The 15,950-nt window shown below is 44.6% G+C and overlaps 1 protein-coding gene across 1 annotated transcript; it reads left to right on the top strand.

The window, feature by feature from the left end:
- Positions 1 to 9,795: 9,795 nt before the first annotated feature.
- Positions 9,796 to 13,578, top strand: LOC137919039 (WD repeat, SAM and U-box domain-containing protein 1-like). Its single transcript, XM_068762002.1, has 7 exons — positions 9,796 to 9,942; positions 10,970 to 11,234; positions 11,306 to 11,845; positions 12,061 to 12,207; positions 12,668 to 12,792; positions 12,854 to 13,037; positions 13,229 to 13,578. Exons 1-7 carry the CDS (start codon positions 9,796 to 9,798, stop codon positions 13,330 to 13,332), a joined length of 1,512 nt encoding a protein of 503 aa, XP_068618103.1. The 3' UTR covers positions 13,333 to 13,578.
- Positions 13,579 to 15,950: the final 2,372 nt, after the last annotated feature.

Here is a 15,950-nt window from a genome sequence, read left to right as displayed (position 1 = left end):
GAGAAAGCTGCGGCTAAATCCCCCCCGCGAAGTAATGCCTAACGGCCATGCCGTGGGGACCAGGGATACCGAAGAGAGAGGATTGTTTTTAGTCGGTATTGATCTAGATCGAGTCCGACATACGGGGCACCAACATCAGGCCCTATGATACGTAAAAGTATTTTTAAACCTCTATAAAAAAAAATAAAAAAAAACTACCTACCTACCTACCTACCTACCTACCTACCTACCTATACCTACCGCTTCTAAACCTTAAGTACGTAAATAGTGTAATTCGAGATTAAACAAAACGTTCCTGAAAAAATTTGTTCATAGGACGATTTGCCTAATAAGCGTGTTATTGTTTTGCAAAACGCTGTTATTATCACATTGATTAAAACAAAATGTTGTAATTGATATCGTTTTCGTTTGACTAAATAACTATTTATTTATTTTATTTCAGGAACAAGCAGTCCTTCAACTATAGTTTTTCTATGAGAAGCTTCATTACAGACTTATAGTGCCCTTAAATATAAATGTAAACCTTAAGAATATAACAAAATAACTGCTACACGTTGTAATACGCTCGCATCATCATAAGCAGTTTAATTATAAGAACAGTTCAAATTCGTAAAACATGATTAATAATTATAATTACGATCAAATCTTTTCATTTTGACTTTTTATTTACTTTACAATTCCTAGATATTCCTCATACGATGGTTATATTAACGGCACTTGTAACTTGTACTGTAAATTTAACGGCAGTTGTATAGCTATTTATCAATTCTATTAATGTTATATTGAACAGTAGATTAGATGATTTGAATTTACTGTTTTACTGTTCCTATAAATTTACACAGACGATAATTACAGAACTCGAGTCTTATTTTTGAATGATAATCTACTTTGGTTCTAAAGTATGCCCACCGAGTTTTAGGTGATGGATTTTACAAATTGTGAACTAAGAAGATTTGTGTCGTTGAGTTTTACCAGTAAGCGGGGTCGGTTGGCGGGGCTTTATAATGGTTTTTTTATAATATTTTTTCATCAGCTCGGACGTACACAAATCGTAGTTTATAAGAGAAATATTATTTAGGAAAAAGGAGATTTTTCACACTATTTTGAATGTGACTTTATTATTTTCTTTTGTCTCAATCGACTCTGGTAGATGTATAGGCTTTTGGGAGATGAGCAGGTGCACGCGTGCTGCTGAGCATCCCGCACACAGAGCAACCTAGTTAATAAAAATGAGGAATAATAAATAAAGAAAAAACATGGAAATATAATTTAAATGTTAATAAACATGAAAATGTAAATTTAAGGAAAATGTATAATAAAACGCCGGTTATGAGATTCGAACAGAACTAACTTTTTTATTATACGTTAAGAAACATACATACATTTTACTTTATAACAATGATGGCAGGAACACTATACAATCTATGTTCCAATAGATGGCGTTACATGTATATTAATTAATAATTATTTGTATATAATTTCCACACCCCCACTATATCAAATAATCACATAATGACAATATGTTAACTGAACTTGGATCTATTTTACAACTACACCTAATACATTCATAAAAGTGTGATGCCTTTTAGAACACAAACTCTTTGTGAGCATATCAGCAGACATATCAGCTGTCGACAAATATTTTAATTGAATAATATTATTGGAAACACATTCTCTAGTAAAGTGATATTTCACATCAATGTGTTTAGACCTATTATGAAACACAGGATTTATTGACAGCTTCTGTGCACTCTGATTGTCATTGTATAAACACAAACTATACATTTTATTTGTTATTTCAAACTGTAAAGCCCGCAAATAAATGGCTTCTTTACAAGACTCTGAGATAGCCATGTACTCAGCTTCACAACTTGATAGAGCCACAGTTTTCTGTTTCTTGCATTGCCAAGATATTATACCATTGGCAAGTACAAAACAAAACCCCGTATAAGACCGTCTATCCAAAAGATTGTTTGCCCAATCAGCATCAACAAAACCTTTTATCTCAGAACTCCCATTTGCACAATATTTCATACCATAGTTTATAGTCCCTTTTAAATATTATAAAACCCTTTTAGCATAACCCCAATGCTCACTAGTGTGACAATGATTAAATTGACTTAAATAGCTAACCGCATAAGTTATGTCTGGTCTAGTTAAAACAGATAGATACATCAAGCTCCCTATGAGCTGTTGATAAGGTACTTGGTTATTAATATTTTGTTTGTCTTTCACACTTAATTTACTCTCCATAGGTGTATCAACAGCCTTACAATCTGTCATATTAAACTTTCTTAACAAAGTATTAATATAATTCTTTTGACTTAAAGTTACTGACTTATTTAATTTGTCAAAATTAACATTCATTCCCAAACATTGTTTTACTTGACCTAAATCTTTAATTTGAAATTGATTTGACAATACATTCTTAAGTTCTTCAGTTTCTCTCTTACAATTTGAGAATATAAAAAAGTCATCGACATATACTGTAACAATAGTCTTAAAATTATCAACATTTTTTATATACATGCATGGTTCCAACTTTGATTTACAATAACCTATTATTAACAAACAACTGTCTACCTTCTTATTTCAGGCCCTTGAAGCCTGTTTCAGACCATAGATGGCCTTATTTAATTTTAATATTATATTAGAGCTACCAGCAACATCATAATAATCCTTCACAACACACCGTACAAGACAATTTTGAAATATTTGCCTTTTTATCTAGCGTGATTCCTTCCACTGCATTCTCCATTCTATTTAGATAGTTGCTATTGACATGGCCAAGCCTGCGATGCTAAATATCGCTCGAGTTCATCACAGCTGCCATCAATACTTCAGGCATTCTTAGCTTGTAGACACCATTTAGTAATGTAGCAGTACCAACTAATTCACCACATTTATTGTAAATCTCACAGTCACTGTTGTTAAACAGTACTCTATTGCCTTTAGCAATTAGTTGACTCACAGAAATTAGGTTAGTGGTCAAACTAGGAACACACAATACACCTTCAACAACTATATCATACTCGCAGTTTTCTGTTAAGGTTGTTATTGATATGTCACCAGAACATTTCACTGGCACCTTTTCTTTATTCGCGACCACAATTTATTTGATCGAATGCTCAACAGAAACATTTGTGAGCCAGTGTTCATTGGCGGTTAAATGTGCACTCGCTCCGGAGTCAATATACCAGTCAATTTTGGAGAAAGCACCAATTAAAAACACAGCACTAAATGCGTTTGATTGTTTACGTTCACAAGACTTGTTATTTTCTGAATCTTTATCGGAACTGGTGCACTGATTGCGATAACGTCCTGTTTGTTTGCACTTGTAGCATTTTATAACCTTTAATTTTGACTTTGACACATTTGAGTTTGACACTTGCCCCTTTTTGGCAAGGCTGCCAACCTTACAGTTTTTACGGAAATTCGCAAATGCTCCACTCACGTCGCCACTGTCTTCCTCCAAATCCAATAACTTAGTTTTAATGGCGTCCGCGGTAATCGAAATCCCTGAATGTTCAATCGCCATTATCATCGGTGAATATTTTTCGGATAATCTTGCTAGAAGTAGCGATCCGACCCATTCATCGTTGATTTTAAAACCAGATCCACTTAATTTTTAACTGGTTTCAATTATTTGAGTGACATACGAAGACATGGATGTAGAATTTTCTAGACGTATAGAAATCAAAGTCCTCAACAGACTGATTCTTCTGGTGAAACCCGAATCATCAAACAAATTTTTGAGTTTCTCCCATAACTCTTTAGTAGTCTTAGATTCTTTTATATGTACATAAAGAGATGGATCAATAGTTAAAATCAGTTTCGCCTTAGTTTTAAAGTCGGCTGCGGCTTCTTCGGGTTTAGTAACTTTGATGTAATTAAAAGTTCCCTCCAACACGAGAAAATTCTCCGCTGCGAAAGCCCACTCTGTGTAGTTCTCCCGACCTTTCAGCTTAGGCACGCTCACGATATAGTTATTTGCCATTTTTAACTATATATCACAACTCACAGTTCACAAAACGTATAGTTCTCAATCTGCGTAGACTAATCGGCACGCTTGTGCAAGTCTTTTCGCGAGAAAAACACTTTATTTTAATAAACTCGATTGGGCCCATAACCTATAATAAAACGCCGGTTATGAGATTCGAACAGAACTAACTTTTTTATTATACGTTAAGAAACATACATACATTTTACTTTATAACAATGATGGTAGGAACACTATACAATCTATGTCCCAATAGATGGCGTTACATGTATATTAATTAATAATTATTTGTATATAATTTCCACAAAATGGTGAAGAATGAGAGAAAACGAAAGAAAGTAATATGCTGAATGAGACAAAGTGATAGAATTTGTGAAGTACTTCCTACTACTTCCTAGAGAGAGCGAAAGGTCATGCTAAAAATAAAAGAAAAAATGGATAGAATAAAGCTGAAAAACTCGGGTCGTACGAGAGGCCAGAGAAGGAAGCGAGAAAAAAACTTTACCTAACATCGAACTCGTGACCTGCGTTCGCAAGTCTCACTTCTGCTCGGCAAGGCTGCCTCTGCTCACTGATCTTGTGCGTCGTTTGCTCTGTGTACATAAGAAATATAGTTTCGAATTGGTCTGGAGCTGTTAGGTAACTACTTGGTACATCTGTGTAAAATGACTGATCGTTTGTGGGTTAATAATATTTTGTATAATATAATGTAATACTCGTATTTTATATATTTTATATAGACTATATTTGCGGGGCGCTTGTGCAAATTACGCGGTATAAAATATTATGTTGCTTCAGTTTGTTACAACAGGAAAGAGAATAGTAAGATAGGAAGACAAGGGCCAAGGAACTCACCATGTCAGTATTGATTCCTTATTTTCAGAGTCCTGAGAGCAGCGCGGAACTTAATTCTCGTTCTAGCATTAATTGTTTGTTTTACAGTACAAAAAACACACGCGGCGTGGATGCGGTTACTATCAAGGTATGCGAAACAATAATGGTAGGCGGAAGAAAGTTTTGTTTTTACCCTGAGCGTCAATGTTGCCACTTCACAGCGCAGCGTGTTCCCTTGGCGTATTGATGCGTGAGTGGGAAAAGGATGGGAACATAGGAAATGACAAACTGATAGCTACATAATTATTTAATAAATTTCGAGTATGAAATATGAACGCCAAAAAGTAAATGTATTGATAATTAGAATAATTGGACATATAATACATATCACAGCGTAAATACTGACTTTATATATTAAGCGCAGGTTTGTTGCCGTCTTGAATGGATGTTTCATTTGCTCTCTGTACGAATTTATTTATTTTCTTTTCTTTTACGTTAATATTGCCTAGTGACCTCTAAAACAATATTTGCCGGACTCAATTTCGATTTCCATATTGCGTTAATTAAATTACAGAAAATTCACAAGATGGCGCTTATTACGAAATCGGATAGAACTGCATACAGTTGCGAGCGACACAACTGGATGGCGTTATCCTTAATTTGCGTTGTGCAGAAGAGACAATGCTGTACAATATTCTCGCTTTTTGATTGGCTGTAATTTTGTGTTATTTTTTGGTAAAGCATTGTATTCATAGTTTTAAGATTTCGTATTGTCCCCATCTTCAAGTTCTACCAGTCTTGGAAATAAATCCCACAAAGTGGTATCGATATTGAACAAAATCGGGCACATCGATGCCGGATGCTTATTGGTGTCCTCCGTGGTGAAAATACAAGAGTACGTTTAATATTTTCTATTTCCCTACCGGTCGCGTGGAAGCGCACCGACTGACGACTCGATTGGAGTTTTAGTTCCAGTAAGTAAAATAAAAAGTAACATAAGAAACAAGTCAGTTAATAGCAAGTAATCCGGAACCAAGGGAGTCATAAAAAAAACGAAAACAACGTAGAAACTGAGTAAATAAGTTTCTTGAGGAATAAAGTAAGTCATACGTCAGTACAAACCTACTGCTTTAAGCCAAATTTAAATCATCCCTTAGCTTTAAATTTGGTAGTTTAGGTATTAAACATAGGAAAGACAGAAAGACTGCTTTACACCTAATTTAATCATCTCTTGGATTTATAAATAATTAAATTAGACGACGACAATATAAAAATGTTTTGTCCAGCCGCTTCAAACACCAGCGTCGCGTAGTGCTGCCGTGGCGGCCGCCGGAGTCAGCGATGGGCCAGCGGATCGCAACATCGAAGACGATGTGGTGATGGTCAGAAAGAGTGACCACCTCCTCTGCAACCCGCCAACCCGATGTAAACTGCTGTGGCTGGCGCGAGGGTGCATTGGAATGTTTCTTATAAAAACAAAGGTCCCCTGAGCCGATATCACACTTCCACAATCCTACTTCACTTGAGATGTACCGTGCCCCGCCAAGTGTTTAAATATTTTTTACTGTATTGCACTTTTATGTTACGTTTTTCACTTTCATATGTTTTTTTTTGTTAAAATTTTATTCAAGACTTATGGGACACTGACATGCAACGTCACTTCGTATCATTATTTTTTTCGTGCTTAAAGAATTTTGCTAAGAGTCCTTAATGGCAACGTTATTAGTCAAAACAATGTTAATTTGTAGTGTAATTTTTAACACGCAAAGCAATCGTTGTATCATAATTTGGTTTAGATTGTATAGAATAAATAGAATATTGATGAGCGGCCGCGCGGTGACGTCACAGCAATTACAGCGAGGCCGGCAATCGATGACCGGTCGCGCAGTGCGAGCCCGGCGGCCTGCGGCCCACGACACCTGTAGCGCGGCGCGAACCCTCCGGCTTCGAGAAGCGACGTCGCACACAGGCACTGCGGAGTAGTGGCCGCGCGGGCATGAGCGAGGCGCCGCTGCACGCGCTGCGGCCGGCGCGCGGCTACGTGACGTGCGCGGACGTGCGCGGCGCGCTGCTCGCTGCGGGCTGCGGCGACGGCGCTCTGTGCGTTTGGCGCTGGCGGCGCGGCGCCGGCTGGACGGCGGCGCGCAGTGTTGACAGCGCGCACCGTTACGGCGTTACGGCGGTGCGCTGGTCTGACGGCGGCGCACTTCTGGCCAGCGCTGGCGTGGACGGCGCGGCGCGCGTGTGGTCGCGGGTGCTCGCAGAGCGCCGCGTGCTTGGCGCGCCCGGTGCGGCAGCAGCACGTGCCATTTGCTGGGCCGCGTCGCGACTGCTGGTGGGGCACGACGACGGCGCGCTGTGTGTGTGGGCGGTGCGCGCGGGCACGCTGCTCGTGCGCATAACTCCGTGCGAAGGCGCGTTGCATGCGCTCGCGGTGCTTCCGTGCGCCGCACTCTTGCTGGTCGCCTGCACCACCGGCACGCTTAAAATCTTTGACTTTAATGGCACGTATAAAATAATTGAATATGATGTAAGCTATAGTTCAATAATGATAACTACCAAATTGCGGACTGGTGTCAAACTGCGGTGTCGCAGAGGTGACGGCGTGCGGCGGAAGCATGGCGCTGCCGGCGCCGCTGCTGTGGGAGGACGGCGCGCACGACTTGGGTGCGCTGTGCGCCGCCGTGAGCTCAGCGGGAGACGCGGCCACGGGCGGGCACGACGCGCGCGTACGGCTGTGGCGTGCCGGCGGAGCGGCCGGCCGTGTGAGCGCCGCGGGCACGTTGCGCGGGCACGCGGCGGCGGTGACGGCGCTGTGCTGGGCGCGCGACGGCGTGCTGTTGGCCAGCGGGTCGCTGGACCGCACGGCGCGCCTGTGGGCGACCGATGAGAGCGTGTGCGTGCGCGTGCTGCACGCACATGCGCGCTATCTCACGTGCGTGGTGCTGTCGCCTGATGCCCGCTATTTAGTCACAGGTGAATATGATTGAAGTGCTGGGAATTGATGCGATCTACTTGTTCTTCTGCAAAAGGAGCGGCTCCGTGTCCCCAATGTTAGGAGAGTGCATTTAAAAACGCATAAGCAACTTTTACCATAAAACATGATAATAATATTTTGTGCCGGCTTGTACTGAAATGCGTTTTATCGCGCAGGTTCCAACGATCGCTCGCTGCGCACATGGGTTCTGGGTAGTTTCTCGCTCGACGACGACGCGGAGCCGGCTTGCGCGGTGCTCTCCCACTTTGCACTCGGTGATCTCGAGGTGAAGACTCAATGTTGTTATCAATCTATTGGTTGATTTTATGAAGCTATAAGCATTTCCAGGGTATTGAACCGGTTTACGACGACAACCCCTACGCGGAGTCGATCGGGGCGCAGGGTACTGCGGGGGGCTATGGCTGCGACGCGGCAGAGCGCGTGTGGTGCTGCGAAGCGGCGCACGACGGCGCTATCAACGCTATCGCTACGTGCGAAGACGCCATCATAACTGCCGGCAGGCGAGTTTCCATTTTAATTGTTGGGATTTAAACATTAACATTTTGCGGGCGGGCGATCCCCGAACAATTCTCGGGCTGAGTGCGCTATGCGTTGTTTGCAGTGACGGCGCGGTGCGTGTGTTCCGGTGGGGTGCGGGCGGTGCGGGCGGTGCGGGCGGTGAGAGTGCAGAGTGCGCGCTGGCGCTGTCCGCGCACGACTACCCCGCGCTGGCGGTGGACGTCGGCGCCGGTGGTGGAGCGCTGCTCCTGAGCGCGGGGCTGGACGGCCGCGCGCGCCTCTGGGACGCGCAGGTGGCCGCCGATGCGAACCCACGGTTTATTTTAAAGACGAATTTATTTAGAAAGAAGCCAGGTTAGGCACAGGAGATTTCAGTTGTCGTCATCTAGTAGTATAGTAGTAATTTTTGTTAACACAATATCGCCCAGGTGTATCGTGACAGGAATTGCTCAGTGCAGGCAGCGCAAAGCCGGCAATCGAAGTGATTTATCGGCTTCAATCGGCTGACATGGTAAAGATGAATAATGAGAACGTAAAAAATTCTCTCTATTTTACACTTGATTGTACGATATTTTTGAAACCGATTTCACCATTACCAACGCGACGCAGCCTGTAATTACGGGGGCACTTGCACAATAAAGATTGTTTAAGGATAGCGATAGTGTAACGATGTGCCATCACGCACGTAAAACGTAACAAAACGGGCATTTGTGTTCTAAAGCTAAAAATACAAAAGACAGAGACGCGGAGGTGGTGGTGCGTGTGGTGCAGCAGAGCTTGATTGCAGTCGGGCTGCGAGCTGGCATCGGTGAGCGGGACGGGCGCGCCATGGGCCGGGGCGGGGAGCGTGGCGGGGGGCGGGGGCGTACGCGGCGCGCGCCTTTCCCCGCACCGGCCGCCGCTGATGCTGGTGGCGACGGACGACGGCGCGCTGGTCGTGTGGAGCGTGCAGCGGCGCCGCGCGGAGCCCGTACAGTGAGTGTGTCTCCCTGGTGCTCTTCGTACAGCCCCGACGACTAGAGGCGCAGAAACCTCAGTACTAAATGAGTTCTGATTCCAATGAACGATTGCCGACAGACGTTGCTCGGTCTCGAGCTCCTGCACAACGGCAATATAACTGTTGCACTGTTTATCCGCGACACATTCTTCTCCAGCAACACATTTCCAAGGTCTCAATAAACTTTTGTTATTAATCTTTTTCGTACGTTTCGTACCGTGCCCCTTAAAGTGTTTAATATTTTTAACTGTATTACAAATTATGTTACAAGTTTTGTATTCATATTTTTTTGTTAAAATTTTTAATTATACTTGTGGAACGCTAACATGGAACGTTACAAAGCAACACTGTGAATACGAAGATATCATCACTGGATAACTTGTACCGGTTCTTGCTGCGGGTGGTGAGGTGAGAAGAAACAGCGAACTCGGCCACAGAAGATATTTATATTAAAAGGGTAGTGGGCAGATGACCTGGTCTGATTTGACACCGCAAGTCGGTACTCCCCTGATGGTGGTGACAAGCAGCCGCACCATTTCCCGGGACTGGTTAGGCGGCAGCACGTCGAGAAGAGGAGTGCTGGTAGCAGTCAGGATGTGTTCGTACTGGTGCGAGGTACGAAAAGACTTAACCTCAATGACCGAAGGCTATTTTATTTACAAAACTCACCTGTCGCAGTTATAATCTAATATTTAAAATTGTCTTGTCACGGTGTGCGTGATTGAACTCCTTTGCAACGGCTTAACCGATTTTCTTTTTCTTTCTTAGCGCGCATATCGGCCAGGGCGGAGAATCGGACAACATCTATTTTTCATCCCCCTGAATGTTAAGGGTGGTCTACCCCTATTTATTTTTTATTTTTTAGACAATTTTTTTTGTTTTTGTTCCTTTACGATACAGCGTACAAAAATACAAACAAACCTAAATTTTATCCCCTCTACGATCAACCCTTATTTTTTGGTTAATTAAAAACTTTTTTTTTTTTTGCTAAACAACGTTTCCGGGATCAGCTAGTATACATATATAAATGTATGTGTAATTTACTCCGCTGACAGTAAACCACAAGATGACTTGCAATGAAGGAAGGGAAGAAGCCAAAAGCAGTTGATGTGATTGTTTACTGTCAGAACAGAGCTACAAAATTTAAGGTATTGTAAAACAAAAGAGAAGAGATGAACAAATTAAATAATAATACATAATGATGGAACTATGTACACAGACGAAATGTTGAGCTCTGACTTAAAGCAAGACGCTACTTAATAATGATGTTTTTATAATATTCGTTCAACACTTACCCCTTTGGGGTGCGAGGCGATACAAAAATTGTAGCGTGATTTTAAAGATGCTCTAAGAATGAAGTCGAAGAACAGACGTGAAAATTTTACGTTAAAAACAAAGATCCGCTGAGCTAATAGCACGCATCCACTTTTCCGTGCTACTTGAGATGTACCGTGTCCTTCCAAGCGTTCAAACATTTTTTACTGTATTAAAAATAATGTGGAATTTAGACATACAGAGGGCTAACATGCAACGCTACAAACTTTCCCACTATACATTTAGTTGTGCCAAGCGATGCTCGATTTTATTATCCGAGCCTCCGCCACCTGAGAATTGTTGTGTTAAGTACTTGAACGTACGTTAGTACGAAAGCAGACTTTTAAATGGAAGTTGGTGCGTTGTTATTGTTGCCTCCACAACCACCAAGTTCGTTTCCAGCGTGTACGCACCGCTCACGGAGGCGGCCACGTGCTGCGCGTGGGCGAGCGACGGCCGGCTGTGCGCAGCGGGCGGCGCGGCCGGCGAGCTGCGCGTGATGCCCGCGCCGCCCGCCGGAGCCGCCGGCGTAGCGCCCTCGGCCCCCGCATCCCCCAGCGCGCCCTGCGAGCTGGTCGGCGCACACGACACGGGTACGCCACACGTCAGGCCGCACTTGTTCGAGTATTGTCGCAGCTGTCGCTTCATTTCACAAAATGTGCAGGCGTGCTGAGCTGCGATTTTGCACCCGGAGTTGATTCGGACGAAACGAAATACATTTTGGCGACGGCCGGGCGAGATGCGCTGCTCAAAATTTGGGAGGTCGTGCTCGAAGACGATTTATGCGGCGAAGCGTCGGTGAACGTCCGACTGCTGAACAGCACGGAGGCGCACGGCGGGGCCGTGGAGAGCGTGCGCTGGGGTTCGGACGGGGTGTTGTTGGCCACTAGCGGCGCCGACGGGTGGGCGCGCGTATGGCTGGTGGGCAAAGACGGGAGCACGGCGCTGCAGGCGGCTGTGCCCTCGGGCTCCGCCGCCGGCGCTTCCGCTGCCGCGTTGCTCGGCAGCTCGCTGCTCGCGGTGGGCTCGCTGCTCGGCGAGCTGGCGGTGTGGCAGTTGCCTTTGGCGCGCGCGCATGATGCACATGTCGACAACTACGAAGACGATTGCGACATGCAGGACGAGGACGCGTGCGCGGAGCCGCGGCTGTGGGGCGTGAGGGGCGCGCTGCGCTGGCTTCGCGATTACGTCACGCGGGTACCCGGTGAGTAGACGAGGAAATTTGAAGAGTAAAAGAAGTTGAATTGTATACATCGAAAAAAAAAAAAACTGGAATTTATGTTCGCCTGCAGCAACAACTGTGATCTTCGTATAGGAAGACGTATTCGCGGACAGGTCTGCTCTCACTTTTTAACCGCATAGAATTGTCTTCTTCCTCGAGCGATATCCGCAACGCACCTGCTCATGTGTACACAACAGGTGCAGTAGCGGGGGCGGGGTCGAAGGCGGGGTCGGGGGCCGGGTCGCTGTCGGCGGCGGCGGAGCGTGCGGCGCGCGAGCACGAGGTCACCGGCGCGCGGCTGCTGGTCGAGCCGCTCGACGAGCTGCTGCAGCTGCTCGCGCCGGGTATTTCAAATTTTGAATTTTAATTTTTCATTTCAATTAAGCAAAACTCCAATGTATGCAAGCTACCAGTGCTCTCACCTGGCAGTGCCGTAGAAAATATTTATCAAGCTTATATATACCGCACCGAGCCTGTCTGGTGAGGAGTGCTACGTTATTGAAGCGGCCGCTCTCGTGATTGTACCTCGGCAGGCGCGTGGAAATCCATTGGCGGAGCTGCGTGCCGGTACAAAGTGTAGTGTAGTGTTTTATTAACTGCTGACTCGGTTTGGAGAAGATGCTTTTGACTGAATACAATCGTCCTCGCTTTGAGGATCCGCTTGCAGTGCATTCTGTATTGGACACAGGCTTCCTCTAGTGTTTGTGTACTGGTTGTTAATGATTGCTATTACGTTCGTCTTCGAAAACACTACAGTGAGAGGAATTTTAACTTAGTCTTTATTTTGAAAAAAAAATGTTGCAGCCCCGAAAATAGATAGCAGCTCGCAGAAGAAAGATGAGGTTGAAACGGAGGAGGAGCACGCAGCGCTGCGCGGCAGCCTGCGCCGCGAGCTGCTGCAGCTGCGACGCGGCTCGCCCCCGGGTGCCGTAAGCACTCGCGTTTTTCGCCTTGTTTTAAACCTAGTCGATTAATGTATAGTTTTAAATTGTAATCGCTTTATTGTCGGTGTGGCGGCGGCGTGTGCGCGCGGGCGTGCGTGCGGCGCAGGAGGCTCGCGCGCCGCACAGGCTGCTGTGCCCGCTGACGCATGCGCTGCTGCGCGAGCCGGTGCGCGCCGCCGATGGCTTCAGCTACGAACGCGCCAACATACTGGAGTACTTCTTCGCGGCAGGTGCGTCCGCGCTCGCTATCTGCAACAGGAATGCAGAAACGGATGTTATCTTCAGTATCACACGATTAAGTAGTCAAAGATCAAGGATTGCAAGGGTTCTGGGGAACAAAATGTTTCAAAAGATCCATCGCTTTGTTTGCTGTCTTCCTCATTAATGAGTTTAGTTTGTTGATTGACGTGGCGCTGCGCAGGAGATGCCGTGTCGCCGCTGACAGGGCGGCGGCTGCGCAGCGCATGCACCCCGCTCAACCGCGCGCTGCTGCGACAGCTGCGCGATTTCCTCGACTCCGCCTAGCGGCGGTACGACTAGCGTCGCCACAACAAGCGCCGGCAAGATAAACGTCGCCCTGCCTCTAACTGCCTCCGGCTTTGTATATAGATCTTAACACAGAAAAAGTATCTTGTCCATGGACAGATGGTCAAATAAATTTTTGAATTCTTTTTAAAAGTGAGGTACCAATTTAAGTTTTTCTTTATATCAAAGCGCGGCAAAGCGATCACGTTAATTATTACATCTGCTTGTGTTCAAATTGTAGCGTCAGGTGACGCTGCAGGTGATGCAGCTGCTAATATATTATAAGAACTCTTGTGTTTTGTTTTCCTCTGCATCAGACTTGCGTCCCTCGACGACTTTCTGAAAGCACCTGGCGGTGTTCAGCCGCCTGGTGCAGAGCTTTCGCTGCAAAAGTTCGGGGCTCGCAAAGCGTAGATAAAGATGCTGACTGTCGCCGCCGAATGTCAATGGTACGCGCCGTGAATCTCAATTCAAGGATGAAGTGCTCTGCTCCACATACCTCTTGTTATAACTTCGCGTGCGCAGAAATCGCAGTCAGGATGGTGAAAGCTTGGAGATCGTAAATCTGGAGGCGCTCAAGCTGCAAATCAAGGCACTATCAAACGTCGAAAATATTCTCTCTGAGCTAAAATTATTGTCAGCTCAAACTGCCGCTATCCATGACTCTGTGGACAACATTAAGGAAATTAAACTATAACTAGTAGACCAGTCTATTAAGAGTGACTTCGAAAATGTTACAGCTTCGGTTGAGTTTGCTCACCAATCTATAGCTGATTTAACAGTAAGAGTAACTGATCTGGGCTCGGAGGCCTGACACTTCCGCTCCGTGAACTCAGTACCAATGAAGCTGTAAAAGCCTTAGCGCTGACAGCACTAACATCATCAGAGAAAAGCAAGGCTCGGAGGTTGTTGTCATCAAGAATACTAGCAACAACATCGCAACACTTCATGACCAACTGGCAAGTTTAAATAAACTACAACAGGCAAATGAGAAAAAACTCAGACAAAATAATATTGAAATCAAGGGAGTACCGGGGACAAATACAGAAAATTTCTTCACTGTAATGTCTAAGTTAGATGAGCTTAAATAACATAAACATTCCTGTGGAGCAAATCAACTGCGGCAAGAGTTCCAATGCGGAGTGAGTCACAAAACACGACCCTCATCAGCTCTGTACATGAAAGGTATTAAAGAACATTTTGTAGCAGCTTTCAAAAAGTGCAAATTAGTCGCGGACCTCGGTTCATCAGGTGACGACATGATTTTAGTCAACGGCCATCTGACGTTCGAAAATAAAATCCCGTTAAATAAGACAAAATCGCTCGCAGAGGAGCGAAAGTTCCCCTACGTTCGGATTAAGATCTCTAAAAGACTAATAAAAAACTTGATATTGCTATCACTTTGGACGTAGGAGACTAGAAAAATTATTATTTTGAATATTGATCACAAGTAACATTTCTTTAAAATCACTTTGGAAAAGGTTTGGGAATCGCACTCATAATTTTTTACGCGTATTGATTTTCTCCACTCGACTACTTTGTTCCCTAAGCACTGGACGCATTTGCCCGGTTGCTAACACATTTTCACAAACAAGCCCTAACTCTTTTATAACTAAGTCGCTATTTGCTCGCTCGCATCATAATTTTGTCAATAACTTTTAATGCTGCCCGTCCTTACATTTGCATTGACTTCGTTCTGTCCATGTCGTTAATTGCCTTTATTGTTGATTTCTTTACTTTTTGTTTTCAAATGACCCCAATTAGCATTTATTATCGAAATGTTCGAGGTCTGCAGACAAAGACGTCCACGTTTTACAGAAATGTGTGCCCAAACTCTTCGGGTGTAATTTGTTTGTCTTTGATGGTCGCTGCCTGGCACGGAGGCGTGGTCAAAACTATAAGGAACCGCAACAAAGTTTAGGCGGCGCTGTTTCAGTGGCGGCGGCGGTGCTCGGCGGGACTTGGTTATCGGATGCAATCAAGATCATGGCTGGTCCGCAGAAGATATTTGGATGTGACTTCCATGATCGCACAAAAAGACAAAAATCTCTTACAAAATGCAAATTCGTGTTATTGACATATGCAACCAAAATTTTGACAGCTCCTAATAATGCAACTGCAAAATTTTTACACAACCTATCAAAAATATTTTTTACAAACCCCGCTGATAAGCTTATCATCTTGGGTGATTTCAATCTTCGTTACATGATCTGGTCTCTACGAGACGACGGTTTCTCTTAGGAGCCCAGTGATGTCGAAGACCAAAGTAATGTGAAATGATAGAGGAGGCGAACTCTTGTAGACCGCAATGCTCCCAGGGGTAGAGTAGATAAGGGAGCTCGTGCATCTGTGGTCAATGACCAGCGAGCAGGGTGGTGTGATGAGGAGATTGGAAGATGAACCCAAACGACAAAAATGCGATGAATAAGTTGACCAGAGTACGGAAGAATTCAAGAGTGCAGCTCCATAAAAATACGACCAGAAAGAACTCCGATATTCTTCACCATTTGTAGTAGATTACTCGATTACTGACTAACAAACAAGATAGATTTAAATGCATCGAAATGTGCTCTCTCTCTCCTCCGCTCACCTTCACTCGCATTATCGTTAAACTTCAC

The sequence above is a fragment of the Battus philenor genome, unplaced genomic scaffold, assembly GCF_028537555.1.
Source record: "Battus philenor isolate CCGP_79_NKW_IND1 unplaced genomic scaffold, ilBatPhil1.0.hap1 SCAF_15, whole genome shotgun sequence".
In the NCBI taxonomy this organism is placed as follows: Eukaryota; Metazoa; Arthropoda; class Insecta; order Lepidoptera; family Papilionidae; genus Battus; species Battus philenor.
This window is presented reverse-complemented; position numbering and strand designations above follow the sequence as displayed.

Coding starts and splice junctions, on each gene's coding strand:
- LOC137919039 (XM_068762002.1), top strand. CDS start 9,796: ATGACCTGGTCTGATTTGACACCGCAAGTCGGTACTCCCCTGATGGTG. Junction 9,943..10,969: donor TGTGTTCGTACTGGTGCGAG/GTACGAAAAGAC, acceptor AACGTACGTTAG/TACGAAAGCAGACTTTTAAA. Junction 11,235..11,305: donor GGTCGGCGCACACGACACGG/GTACGCCACACG, acceptor CAAAATGTGCAG/GCGTGCTGAGCTGCGATTTT.